The 14,386-nt window shown below is 46.3% G+C and overlaps 1 protein-coding gene across 1 annotated transcript in view; it reads right to left on the reverse strand.

Annotated features, from left to right (window-relative positions):
- The window catches only part of LOC117867826 (ATPase family AAA domain-containing protein 3-like), a 57,239-nt gene extending 42,914 nt beyond the window's left edge, over nucleotides 1–14,325 (reverse strand). The window contains exons 1-7 of the mRNA XM_034753150.1: nucleotides 14,057–14,325; nucleotides 12,763–12,839; nucleotides 11,883–11,984; nucleotides 10,724–10,783; nucleotides 10,186–10,255; nucleotides 7,524–7,689; nucleotides 6,632–6,701 (exon numbers count right to left, since the gene is read on the reverse strand). Of these exons, the coding sequence (XP_034609041.1) occupies nucleotides 6,632–6,701; nucleotides 7,524–7,689; nucleotides 10,186–10,255; nucleotides 10,724–10,783; nucleotides 11,883–11,984; nucleotides 12,763–12,839; nucleotides 14,057–14,270 (759 nt within the window). The 5' untranslated portion in view covers nucleotides 14,271–14,325. The remainder of the gene's footprint in view (nucleotides 1–6,631; nucleotides 6,702–7,523; nucleotides 7,690–10,185; nucleotides 10,256–10,723; nucleotides 10,784–11,882; nucleotides 11,985–12,762; nucleotides 12,840–14,056) is intronic.
- Between the last annotated feature and the right edge of the window lie 61 nt (nucleotides 14,326–14,386).

Here is a 14,386-nt window from a genome sequence, read left to right on the forward strand (position 1 = left end):
TTTAAGTAGGAATTTCTTCAACAGGTGACTCCACCGATTTTGTTTCAAGGTCAACTTTAGCCTGAGCAAAATCCTTAACATGAATAAACATACACAGGACTATATAGGAGCTTGGGGGGAAGGGGGGGGGAGGGACTGAGGGGGCTCTGAACAGAAGAGTCTCGGGGCTTGAGTCCTTCCAGACTCCTCCACCAGTTCCCACATAAATAGAAAGTGTCCCCTATACATATAACCCAATGGCTTTGTGCTAAAGACATGCTATTAATGCTACTGTATGGTGCCGCCAGGACTTCCAGGGAGAAAGTAAAAATGGTTGAGCATCATTCTGCATAACTGTACAGGACAAAAAGCAGGGCTTCCTGACCCAGCCTTGACACTGCATTTATTAAAGGGACAGCAACACAGCAGTAAGATGGGAAGCTTACAGATGCCGTTATTATAACGGAAACAAGAAAATCTTCAGAGATGGTTAAGCCTTGGCTCGCTTCCAGGCTTCAGGACTGAGCACATCCCCCTGGGGTCCTCTACAGCAACCTCTCTGGACAGTTTAAGAGTGGCACCAATGAGAGCCCCACCCAGTCGTCTTCAGCTGGAGGAATGGTGGCAGACACACGAGATCTTGACAGCCAGCAGGGGGAATAAGGAGTGTAAGGGAAGCAGGACATCAGAGCTCAGGGGGAGAATGAAGAATGGCTTGCAGCGGCCTTAAAAAGCTGTAGCATAAAATAGCAAATTAAAATCAGCTTTCGTGCTGCATCTCCTGTTATTCCCAGAAATGCTGAGAGTCCCTAGAGGGCAGCGCTTACTCCCTCAGAAAGAAACTAGAAGGGAGGCAGTGTCTTCATCAAGCCTCCTACCTGCTCCGGAGCTAGGCAGGAAAGTGGGTTACCAATGTCTTTTCAGTTCATTATGGAAGTAGGTCAGTGACTCGACTCACTCCATGTGGCCACTGGGTACTTTGAGAATTCACTAACCCAGCAAACTTGCACTTTGGAGCAGGGGGAAGGAATGTAGAGCCCTTGAGTCTGGAACTCAGTGTTCCAGAGGCAGAGTTCAATGACCATTAGGGTATGTCAGAGAGCACATAGAGATCATGGAAAATACCACACTACTGCTCCACCATGACCTAAAACAGGGGGTCTCGACCTTTTTCTTTCTGAGCCCCCTCCAACACTCCTGTGCCACAATAACTGGTTTTCTGCATATAAAAGCCAGGACCAGTTAGGGGTTAGCAAGCAGGGCAACTGCCTGGGGCCCCATGCCACAGGGTCCCCCACAAAGCTACATTGCTCAGGCTTTGGCTTCAGCCCCGGGTGGTGGGGCTCAGGGTCCCAGACTTCAGCTCCATGCGGTGGGGCTTCAGCCTTCTTCCCTGGGCCCCAGGGAGTCTAATGCTGGCCCTGTTTGGCAGCCCCCCTGAACCCTGCTCGCAGACCTCTGGGGACCCTAGTTGAGCACCACTAATCTAAAACACTCCCCTCACCACTGACTAAAATCAAGAAAACCCTTCTGGTCTCACACCACAGCCCTCCTTGCAGAAGATAAGGATATTCGCAGAAGATGGCCTGAAACCTGGGCAGCTGCCGAGATACCAAACAAAAATCTCATTGACAACCCAACTATGCAAGTGTCGGGCTTCTCCTCCCCACGGCGCGTATGGACAGCTCTAAACCGTATCTGCACCCAACGTGGAAGATGCACATACTTACTCCATAGATGGAAAGTGAGGAAATCGCCGAACTGTGACTGTGGCGTGGTGCCAGCTGTCAGACACATCACGGATGACTGTCCCATCCATGCTCACCCTGGAGGTGTCATGGCCATTCACATGGCTACCTACTCTGCTCTGGGCTGGAGAAGAGACCTTAAGATGCAGCTGCGGTCATGCCGTTGCTTTCACGGTTCCACTCTTGCCATAGGAAAGAAGGAGGGTATGTCTACACTGTACTTGAAGGTGTGACCATAGCACAGACAGGCATACCCAGGCTAACTTCCATCTAGCTAGCACTGGTAACGATAGCAGTGTAGCCATGGCAGCATGGGCTTCAACACGGGTCAGCAACCCAAGTACGTACCCAGGATCCCAGCTGACTTGGGAAGCGGGGAATGAGCGACAGGGGACGGATCACTTGATTACCTGTTCTGTTCATTCCCTCTGGGGCACCTGGCACTGTTGGAAGACAGGATACTGGGGTAGATGGACCTTTGGTCTGATCCAGTAGGGCCATTCTTGTGTTGTACACTGGTTGCCCATACCGCCCCATCTACACTGCTATTGTTACCTGTACTAGCTAGATAAAGAGGGGCAAAGTAGATGAGAGTGGAGGCATGATAGGCTGGGTAAGGAAGAATGTTTGATGGACAGCAGTCCTATCTAACTGGTGAGTTAACATAAAACCGGGCCTGTGCCTAAAGCAGAACACCGGTATAGTTTATAAATCAGTATCTCTTACAAATATGTCTCACATTTTGAAAAAACAAAACAAAAAACAGGTAGGTAAACATACAACAGCAAGTTTCCAGCCAAACCTAATTCGGCCTCAGTAGCTGGACCTCAGATACGGCATCTTGCTGGTGCTGGTATCTTGCATATCTTAGCAATTACAAAGCAATATGCATTAGACAAGATGTTGGGTAAGGCAAAAGCTGCAAGTGTCCAATGTGAGCTTTTCACAATGCATTAACACACACAAATCAGGTTTAAAGCAGCGTTTGGGTAAGTTAGAGCCCAAATCCTAAGAGTAAAGGGTTTTGTTATTGTCCTTTAATATTAAACTGTTCCCACCATTTTTAAAGATTTCAGTGAAAAACTATTTCTGGATTTAACCACTCCCCTGGATGGTGTTGTAACCCCACGTGTGACAACTTGGTGCTAGTGCAGGACACCCAGAGAGACACTGACCGCTCTCATCTTGCAGTGCAAGCTGAGTAAAATGCGAAGAGTAAAACAGAACGAATGGCTGATGATTAATTCAGCTTCCAAAATTATTTCTGCTTGGATAAAATAACCACAGCAAAGGACATCTTACAAGATTGTTAGTCTGAAAGGGTCCTTTTAATGCTAATGCCAACAAACTCGGAAAAGGAACTCTGCTAAATGCTTCAGGACTGATCCAAACCCCACTGAAGTAAATAGGAATCTTTCCATCAATTTCAAGGGTCTTTGGACCAGCTCCTAGCAGCTTTTGTTTTGAAGTTGCAGAAGCTGCAAGCTCATTTAGTGAAGTTACTATCTGTATTAGGCATGCTGCAATATCTAGGCATAACAGAAAAAGTAAGGAACATTACCATTAACTTGGGATTTATTTTATGTGTAAATTACTTCTGCATGGGAGGCATACGGGTAATATTCATAGGAAAACAGCTCCACCTAGTCATTTATTTGAGCAGACACACTGAGGACTTAGTCTCTGTGTCCTTGGGAACTTTAGCATGCAGATTCCTTACACAATAAGCTGCACAATGCAGCTTTCATGCATGCAACACCAAAGGCTCAATCCTGCTTTCTGGTGCACTGTGTACATCAGCGCTGATCTTGAAAGTTCAGCTACTCTGTAAATCGCAGATGACTTTCCGAGATAAGCAGCAGCAATGTGTGTCATACAACAAGGCAGGAATGAACCCAATCTGCTTCGTAAAATTCCTTTGCAGAAACATACAGCTTCTTAAACATTTCTCTGCAGATTTTCAGCCCAGGGTCTAAGGAGGGTGTCTGCGGTGCCAGGCAGAGTTAGACAGAAATACACCAATACAAAGAAAACTGCTGAGATGACCAGAGCATCATGCAAGTCCTTATTCAACACGACTCGAGTGCTAGATCAACCAAAGCCTCAAGTGTTCCTTTGATTTTTAAAATTAAATGTTTAAAGTGAAAGTCATTTGATTTAAAGCACAAACCTCTGAAACGGTTAAATCCAAGGGCAAAGATTTAAAGAAAAAAGTTCGCCCCCTGGCTGAGAGTTCATTAACAATTTTAAACCTAGTGCTTTTTTCCTTCCAACAGCCAAATAATGAAGTCTCTGCAATTAGACTGCACTATAATGGAAGCCGTGACACTTCAGCATTGTTCTACCAACAGCACTGCTGTCATAAAGCTACTTCTGAGTAAACATTACTGCATTTCGGTGGTTCTCGACCATTGTCAGTAATGCCACCTAGTGGTACAAATACATAACTAAGCCTATGTACGGTAGGAACTGAAGTAACACGTTCAATAGCCACTCTGCTGCCAGCAGACTCGAGCGGGAAAATAAAAAACAAATGTCTCTTTTGTTAAGTTTTTCTGATTCGCCTTTTGCAAATCAAAGCGGGTATTTGCAGCCTAACATCAGAACTTTCTTCTGCCCCAGTGACCTGTTCAAGATGAGAGCAACATGTTCACATACAATCAAGGCGCTGTAACCACGAAACGCTGATTATCCAAATCTGTTCAGAAAGCCACCAAAACCTGGCTGCACACTTCACCGTCTAAATTCTATCCTCAAGCTCTTGCTCAGAGCCTGGATTGCTAGATACGAAATGTACACATAAGGTACAGGAATGCAAACAGGTGGAAGCCCTAGTAGTCTCACTAATCTCTAAGAGAGCGGAGTTTTTACTGATTTCCTTTGGTGCCTGCATGGTGCATGTACTGCGTGATAGTTCCGAGTCTTGCTAGATATACAGCTTGGTTTAATAGAAGAGTTTGTTTTTCAGAACCAAAAAATACATTGTGATGGAAAAGCCAAAAAAACCCTCAATTGTAAAAGCCAAGGCTTCCCATAGTATTCTCCAGTGAGTGTTAGACTTGTACCCAACTGCGTCTGTGGGTCCTGATCCAAAGACTAACATACGTTTTTGGATTAGACCACTATTCAGTTTCCCACTGCACCTGGTTTTATAAAACCAACAGGCAGAGGTGAGAAGAAGGCAGTAGGGCAGTGCAAAAATTAGTATGTATTTTTTCGTAAGAGGAGGTTGGTAGCAAAAATAATGGAGCCACGATAAGGAGGAGAAGAGAGGAAGATTAGCCGTTAGCAGGTGTTTAACAGCATAATTTGTATTTGTACTGTACAATGCACAGAAAAGAAATCCTTCCTAAGAAACTGCTTAATTGCCCGGAAAGCTTCTCATGACTCTCATCCACAGCTCAAATGGCAAGACCCAGTGCGCCTCTAGTGATCAATGCTTGGCATATATATGCTGACTACCCCTCCAAAGTGCTGTATGAACCTCAATGAAGGGGAAGAAAATGAAGGAAAAGTTTAGGGTGAATCGGAATGATTCTGAACACAGATCTTGTTGGAAGAGGAGCAGTTTCCCAAGGGAAGAGGAGGAAGCCCAGTAGTTCAAGTCACTGACAATCAGAAAAGGGCAGTTTTTCCCTCTGTCATCTTAGTTTTCCAGGCTAGACCCCGGCCTATATTTTGAACATTAAAAAACAAGCCAAAAAACCCTTTGGGATCTTTCTTGTCCAGCCTAGAGTAAAGAGGGCATAAGCTTAACTTGTTCCCCCTATTTGCAGCTACACCTTAATGCATTCAAGATACTCTTTCCATCCCACCTTGAAGAGTCACTTCCAATTTTATTACAGGGCCACTGACAAGACACTAAGACAGGCTGTTCTCTTTCCCAAAGATGAGAACAGAACAGGAAGAATGCACTGGAGTTCTTAATCAACACTATTAAATGAACTGCAATGTTCTACCAAACAAAAGGGGAGTAAAATAAGTAGAGATATCTGTGATTCCATTGCAAGAGAATAAAGTGAGGGTTGCGTTTTTACTGAAAGATGGAACTGTCAGTGTCTAGTACTGATGAAAAAGCTAACAAAAAAGGTGTCAAGTATCAGGGGGTAGCCGTGTTAGTCTGTATCTACAAAAACAACAAGGAATCTGGTGGCACCTTAAAGACTAACAGTCCTCTCCTGGAATTGACAGCTCCTCATCCATTATTGGGAGTGGACTACATCCACCCTGATTGAATTGGCCCTGTCAACACTGGTTCTCCACTTGCGAAGTAACTCCCTGCTCTCCATGTGTCAGTATATAATGCCTGCATCTGTAACTTTCACTCTATGCATCCGAAGAAGTGAGGTTTTTACCCACGAAAGCTTATGCCCAAATAAATCTGTTAGTCTTTAAGGTGCCACCAGACTCCTTGTTGTTTTTCTAACAAAAAAGGTCACTTTGTAATCTAGTCAATTTCAGAAAGTGAGTTAGTAATATCAGATGCTCTACTTGTTCTTGTGACTCTGTCAGCTTCTTGGTTTAAAGACAATAGTCTCATTTTTAAAATAATTTCTCCTCTCTGCTGTTGCTGGATGAAAGACCCACTAAACCAACAGGCAGGGGAAATTGAATACTGGAGAAAAGTGAAAATGACAGTACATCAAGTGCTGTAACATGTACAAAGTAAATGGGAAAAGTTTTCATTTTTGTCTACTCTTGTAATAATTATAACCTTGCATGTTAATTGGAGGCCGACTTGCAGACAGAAATATGGTTTTAAGTTGATGGCGTCTATCTCGGAAAGTCAGCTCTTAGTTTCTAACCCAGAATTTTTAACATTACCAGGGACAAGGAGAAAAAATACAAAGTCAGGTTTGTAAATAACTGTTGTCTATTTTCCAAAAGATACGTCCACAGCTTACCGTGGCTGTAACTTTATCCCAGTCTGTTACAAAGGCACGAAATCCTTCTCCAAACAATGTACCCGCTGTCCTGCAGAAAGAGAGCAGCAATGTAAGGAGAGTCATTGGAGTATATGACAGGAAAGGGGGAAGAATTTTAAGTTTTAAGGACAGAATTGCAAGCAGCTTACAAGATTATTCCAGTTTCCTTGATGACTTTCTTCAGAACCAGTCAAAACTAACAGAGTTCACACAGGAGACCGAACATACAGGGCAAATATATTTGTAATCGTCTGGTGTATCTGGGGTTAAATCCAGAAGAGCTTCTGGACCAAAGCTAATATGTTTATTTTTTACTCACTTCATTCATTCATTCAAAGCACTTCATAAAAATCAATGCATTAAAGCAGACAACACCCTTGTGAGGTAGGTAAATTTTACGTTTGTTTTGTAGGTGGGGAAATGGTCTCAGAGATTAAGGGTGAAACCTCTTTTCACTGGAGCCAATGAGAGTGTTGCCAAAGATTTTCATAGAACCAGGATTTCACCCCAAAATGATCAGGTTATGGTCATGCAGTCTGTTAGAGAACTCAGACTAGAATGCAAGCATCCTGGCACCCAATACTTGGCTCTAACCACTACACAGTAGTTCCCCTTTCCACTACACTATCCACCCTAATCACACCTGGAGATAAGGAAACACCTCTTTTTAAATACGCTACTCTGGGGCAGGGAATACAGGAACACCAGCAATAACTCTTTTCCTTCAAACTTGTGCAACCCCCCCCCCCCCCAAAAAAAAAAAACCAAACAAAAAATCCCCCAACAACAAGGTTTTCTACACAGCCCGTTTGATGGGGTAGTTTGAGGCAGTAGCAAGGTGACCAACTCCCCTCAGCTGGTTTGCACATACCTGAGGGAATCTAACACTGTTTGGCGATGCTCAGCAGCTTTCAGACGGATCTGCTCCCGAATGAGGTCTGCGTTCTCACGCTCAGCCTTTGCGCGGGCTCGCACCTCTGCTTCGATACGCAGCATCTCATTCTTGTGCCGCAACTCCATCTCCCGCTCCACAGTGGCTTTAAAAGAAACAAGGGGGTGGGATTTTACTCTGGGCTTTATCCCAAAACCCAGCTTTTGGGAGAGGGTTAAATACTATCAGCTTTGCTACATGTCAGATGTGTGTGACCTGACAACAGTTTTCAGTGGTGATCAGCCTGCACGACAAAAGGAAGCAAATCAATGCAACAGCATGAAAGCTAAGTCTAGGAGTCTTCCCTCTAAGAACGAGGAGGTGGTCATCTCTAAAATATTTAAACAGGACTGCACCAAGAATCATCATTCCGTTCTGGGAACATGTTACCAAGAGAATACACTGAATACATTTGTTCAGAGAAGAGCAACAAAAATAATCAGGGTGAGTGTGACATCAGAGAAAAGAATAAGAAAACGGAATAGAGACTGGTCGAGATTGGCTGTGCAATGCCAAGGGGGACTTGTTAACATTTCACAAACCTAAGAATGAACACGCCGAGGATGAGCAACTCGGGCAATGGGATGAAAGTGAAAGGTCAACGTAGGCGGAGTATAAAACATTCCCCCAAGAGGGAAATCTACGAGACTATGGACAAGGTTGGCAGAACTCCATTTTTATTTTTAATAATAAATTTATAACTATTTTTATTTTTCCAGCTGCCGGAAATTAAGGGGGGGTAAGGTTGAGGGGTTTTTAGGGCCGTGCTGACAGCGAGGCTGCAGAGGCTCCACGCACAGTAGAGGAGCCCAAGACACCCAGGCGCAAGGTGGAGGAAGGCTGTGGTACTGGGAGGGTGGAGCAGAGACCCCAGTCAGGACTCTGAGGACAACAAGCCCTGGCCATGGGGGAGGCCGCCATGGTGCTGAATGGCTCTGTCCCCAGCTGGGAGCCCTCTGCTGTCATGGGAGTGAGGACTCAGCCAGCACCAGCGGTGCTGCAGAGGGATCTCTGACCTGCTGCAGGGCCACTGATCTCCAATCCCTGCAGGCGCCAGGGGGAGACAGCACTCCCAACAACTGTCACCAACTGATATTTTTTTGTCGATTTCAGAGTGTCAGCTGAAATGTATATGCCAACAGTTATCAATTTAAATCAAATCCTGCCAAGCCGAACTATTGAACAATCTCCCAACAAAGTGCAGCATTTGAGATATTTAAAATTAGAGACAAACGCTAGAGGATGCATTAGAGGGGACAGTGCTGTGCTGGACTGCAGCAGAGGGAACTGGATGACTTTACAGATCTTTTCCACTTCGAATTTCTACATGCCTATAGAAAAAGCCAGGTCACAAACAGGACAGGCTAACAAGATACTTAAAATCAACACTGGATTTCACATGTTAATGCTCTAGAGAAGTCCTAGCCAAACACCAGATTGATTCCAATGGTTCCTGATTAAATCCGGAGGGCAGGAATGTAGGAGTGCTGCATTACCTATTTTTACTAGACCACGAAGTGTTGGTGTATTGCAGTGTTCAGCCACTGGAGGCCACACTTGAGCGCTTTTATTTAAACAAAGGCTCAGAAGTTTAGCCTTTCCCAGAAATGAACTACAGGCACCAGCAACTCCAAGAGGTCTACAAGAGTACACAGTTCTCAGTAAGCTGGGGTTTAAATCTACCCTGCACTGCCAACATGCCTTAACAGTTCCACAGTGCACTTTGATCTACTCGGCTTTGAAACAGGAGCAGATCAAAGTGTACTAGGGAACTGTTAACGTGTGTCAGCAGGGTCCACAAGGACAGTTCATTCGCAGCAGGCTAGTGAGGGTAGATTCACATCCCGGCTTGCCGTGAACTAAACGTTCATGTAGACCAGGGGTGGACAAACTACAGCCTGGGGGCTGCATCTGGCCCTACAGACGTTTTAATCCGGCCCTCAAGCTCCTGCCAGGGAGCGGGTCCAGGGCTTGCCCCACTCCACACAGCTCCTGGAAGCAGCTGCATGTCCTCTCTCCAGCTCCTACGCATAAAGGCAGTCAGGGGGTTCCGCACACTGCCCCCGCAGCTCCCATTGGCCGGGAACCGCAGCCAGTGGGAGCTGCAGGGGCGGTGCCTGGGACAGGGCAGCGTGCAGAGCCACCTGGCTGTGTCTCTAAGTAGGAGCCGGAGGAGGGACATGCTGCTGCTTCTGGGAGCTGCTTTAGGTAAGCGTCGCCCGGAGCCTGCACCCCTGACCCCATCCCCAACCCCCTGCTCCAGCCCTGATCCCTCTTCTGCCCTTCGAACCTGTCGGTCCCAGCCTGCAGCACCCTCCCACACTCTGAACTCCTCATTTCTGGCCCCACACCCTAACCCCTAATTTTGTGAGCATTCATAGCCTGCCATACAATTTCCATACCCAGATGTGGCCCTCGGGCCAAAAAGTTTGCCCACCCCTGGTGTAGACGAACCCTAAAACCAGCTGTGATTTAGCTGCTGCTTGCAGATCCTGCATGATGAGCCAGCCGGTATGTACTAGCTCTCCAAATACAGTTCAGAGGTTGCTCTGAATAGCCACTTAATCCCCAACCAAAAGGGGAAACGGAACGACTACCTTACCTCGCTTCATCGCTTCCTGCTTCTGCACGGATTCCTCCTGCTTCCTCAAGTTCTCTTCATTAAGGAGTTGCTAAGAAGAAGAGATCACATCAGAAGATGAATTCATTTGGGAGAAAAGGCAAAACAGGAAGATGGAAAACTGTTTGGTGATCTTAAAACAGCTAGTGTGGGTGAAAACTGCAATCACATGCAGACCTCAACATTGCAAATGCTCTGAAAAAAAACAATACTTAAGAATTAAGTAGGTTCTTCTTCCAAAAACCCAAAGACTCAAATTCAGGATCTCATGTTCTCCCAAGCTACTTCTTGTTCCTTTGTTCTATTTGCGGTCAGTTGCTTTTGCATCACACACAGACCTGCTAAGCTTGGAATGCAGAAACCCTGAGGCTGTGCAAAAATCTAAGCCCTCCCATCACCGCGGTGCATAGCATCAGTCACTGGGGCATGAGGGTGGAGCATAATTTAGCATCATTGCTCCTAGTGAAGTTAACACAGATTGGCTAGGCTCTCAGCTGTTTTAGAAGATGGAACATCTTACCTGCTGCCGCAGCTGCGCTTCATAGCGCTGCCTTGCCAGGTTGTCCTGATACTGGGCCCTCTTCAAAAAGAAAAGAGGAAATGCATGAACATTAAGTACACAAGAAAAACCCTGCTCTAATCAGCAACAAGACTGGAGTATATGGAGCAAAAGAGATCAGGCTTTGAAACAACACTGTCAACGTGTTAGACCAGGGGTTCTCAAACTTTTGTATTGGTGACCCAGCAACCCCGAGTGTGACCCCCCCTTATACATTTAAAACACTTTTTTATATATTTAACACCATTATAAATGCTGGAGGAAAAGCGGAGTTTGGGTGGAGGCTGACAGCTCACGACCCCCCACCCATGTAATAACCTCACAACCCCCTGAGGGGTCCTGACCCCCAGTTTGAGAACCCCTGTGTTAGACAATCAGTCCTAGAAGAGCTCTGTTGGCTGAAGATGTAGGGCAGAGGGGGCTGATACATGGAAAAATTAGGGCTAATGACAAATGGCAAGGATGTTGAACCTTAAACATCAGTTTGTCAGCAATCAGAATGAAAACTGAACTGCATTTCCCCAGTTTTAGCATCACCGTCCCAAGAGCTGTTAGAATCCATTGGTACACCCCATCAAAAAGCTGCTCAAAAGCCAGCCCATAAGAAGAAAAATCAGTTTGTCAAATTCTGGGTTAAGACAGTAATTTCCTGAGATCTCTTTCCAAAGGGTTAGATTCCAGAAGCCTTAAGAGAAACAGGGAAAATTAGAGGCAACCTGAGATTGCACTCCAAGTAATTTGGGGTGCATTTCATTGTCCAGCCAACAGACATGCCGTGTACGCCGGTAGTTTTCAATTCTTTTCAAACCATGCCTTATACCTGCAAGCAAGGATGCACCCCAGAATGTTTTACACCAATTCCCTGCAGCACTTAAAGACAATTCAAAGGCAGAGCCAAGGAACTGGTCCAATTTACTGGATTCTTTAGGGTGTCTGAGGGTCTGTTACAAGCAGCTATGAAAACCAGCGTCAACGGAACGCCAGAGCTGGGGAATGAGGCGGATTCAACGGGGGGATGTCCTCTCCTTAGGGATAGCAACCCCCAGGTGGAGAATAGCTGGCGTAACTGAATAAGCCTATCATGGTGCGTTTCCCATTCCAGCCAGCGATCGTGTCTTACCGCTTGATGCTGTCTGGTTTCTTCACTTAGTGTCTTTCTTTTCTCATCTCCTTGTACCCGCACGTGTTCGTTCTTCAGCTGTTCAATGGCTGCTTCATACTCCTATGAGAAATGGGTCAGCATCCATCAGCTTAACACAAAAGCCTCCAGAGGGCTACACATGACAATCATAGTCTTCAAAATGGTTTTCTAATAGGTTTCGGTTCCTCAGTGGGATAATGACGTTCTTAAGACCAGGGATCATATCTGATTTTGTGCTTTGCAAAGTGCCACGTACACATACCATGCTATATTAGAGCCTCAGATACCACAAATGAGGTACTGGGAAAATAAACAAATGTATTGCCATTCTGACTAAAATGATATTCTGGGAGCTACAAGACCAATAGGTTTCAGAGTAACAGCCGTGTTAGTCTGTATCCGCAAAAAGAAGAACAGGAGTACTTGTGGCACCTTAGAGACTAACAAATTTATTGGAGCATAAGCTTTCGTGGACTACATCCGAAGAAGTGGGCTGTAGTCCACGAAAGCTTATGCTCTAATAAATTTGTTAGTCTCTAAGGTGCCACAAGTACTCCTGTTCTTCTTTTGACAATACCAATACTAACCACAAAATACCGTAAGTTCTTAGCACGGACATAAACCCTGTAAAAGAGCAGAAGTTAGTCCAGCTGCAATGCGGCTTTCCAGACTCTCTTTTTTATAAATGATATGAAGTAATGAAAATGCAGGGAAAGGCAGTGAACTAAAAGTGAACTCCTCTGTGCAAGAAGAAATCAAAATATCCTAGGCAGATTGCTAGACAATGAGGGCCGAAATCTATCCAATGAAGGCAGCAGAGATGCAGTAGGCATGAATTTGATCCTGAGGTTTAACATACCTTAATTTTGGACTGCTGCTCCATTTGCAATGTCTGTTCCTGCAGCTGAGCAAGATGAAGAGCATCTTTTGCATGGCCTGAAATTAATAAGGTTGTTTAAGAACTTGTTTCTGTAGTATTAGATCCTATTTTTCTAAGCAAACTTGGTGCTGGTGAAAGAGGTCACACTCACAGCTCTAGAAACGGAAGCCTTCTATCCATAAAATGTTCAGTGTCTAGGCATTTTAAACACATTAATCATACTATGACCACAAGTCAAAAGGGCACTGAGCAATTGATTGCCTGATGTAACCATGCGCAAGAGCTGTCTGAAAGCAGCTGCCAACTCCAACTATTTCCCCTATGTTTAAAGAAACTACCCAGTGTTGAAGGCATTAGAGAAAGGTGTTTTGTGCGTTATGTTCCAAAAATTTGTTGAGCCCCCGCACTTCTGGCCAGGAACCTTCATCACCCTCAAATGCTCCCAATTCTTACAGTAAGGAAGATCAAAAATATTTCAGGGCTATTTTATTCCTCAAAAAGGAATATTTCAGGGCTCAAAAGTGTGTGCATTATAATTTGTTAATTTACACTTTATCATAATGAGGTGCTGAACCAAATACATGAATGAAAACGGGGGCCTGCTCACAGGATATAGAGTCTGTCACTTCTAGGTCATAGATCTGAACCTGATGCAGGTCAGAGGTCGCACAAGGTTATTAGTAGCTAATGGCAGCTGGTTAGCCTGTGTGAATTTATTTGGTGGGGGGCTCAGCCCAGCTTTTAATAAAACAGCTTCCATCAACAGAACGATCATTAACCGCACCAGTCTCTGCAGGAGCATGAAGCATTGACAGTCACGGAGACAAAACTCCTTTCGCTTCACAGAAGAAGTCTCTCCAAAATAAGGAAGAGGCACATTAAGGGAGCAACCTCACAAAGCTGCCTGTGCAGTACCTGTTCTGGAGCCGGACTCAGGCTCTCCGGAGCTGCGATTTTAGGCTGTGTCCGCCAGCACAACCCGGTAGTGAGTGATGGGTGTCGTGCCATCGGGACAGATTTTAATGCAGGACTAACCTGGGCACTGGGGTGTGGGCAAAGGCGCTTAGAGTAAATTCAGCTCCACGCTGCACCTGTCACCAGCAACCCCCGCCCCAGCTGTCCGGGATCCCCCAGCCTCGTCCCCTCCCCCACGGGCCCAGTCATCAGCCCCCAGCCATGGCGCCGCCGGCCTTGCTTTGTGGCACTTGCCCAAGCAACGGCTCAGCCCCCGCCCCCGCGGCTCCCTCAATCCCGAGCAGACCCCCCCACTCACGGGAGGCCTCCAGCTCCCGGGCCGCCTTGGCCGCCCGCTCCAGCCCGGTGGGGTCAAAGTTGCTCCATTTGTCCTTGGGCGTGTGCTGGTCCCCGGCTCCGTCCCCCGCTGCGGGGCCGCCGGCGGAGGGCGGCAGAGCCATGCCCGCCCCGCCCGTGCCCCCGTCCCCCGCCACGGGGGGAGACCGCGAGTTCAGGCCGAACAACCACGACATGGAACCCGCACCGCCGCCGGGAGCCAGCCACACGCGGACTAGCCGCCGCTTCCACCGCGCAGGCGCGGCACCGCCCTTTTGGCGCCCATTGGAGCAGACCAGCGGGGCGTCACCAG

This window comes from Trachemys scripta, chromosome 19 (genome assembly GCF_013100865.1).
Source record: "Trachemys scripta elegans isolate TJP31775 chromosome 19, CAS_Tse_1.0, whole genome shotgun sequence".
NCBI classification, from domain to species: domain Eukaryota; kingdom Metazoa; phylum Chordata; order Testudines; family Emydidae; genus Trachemys; species Trachemys scripta.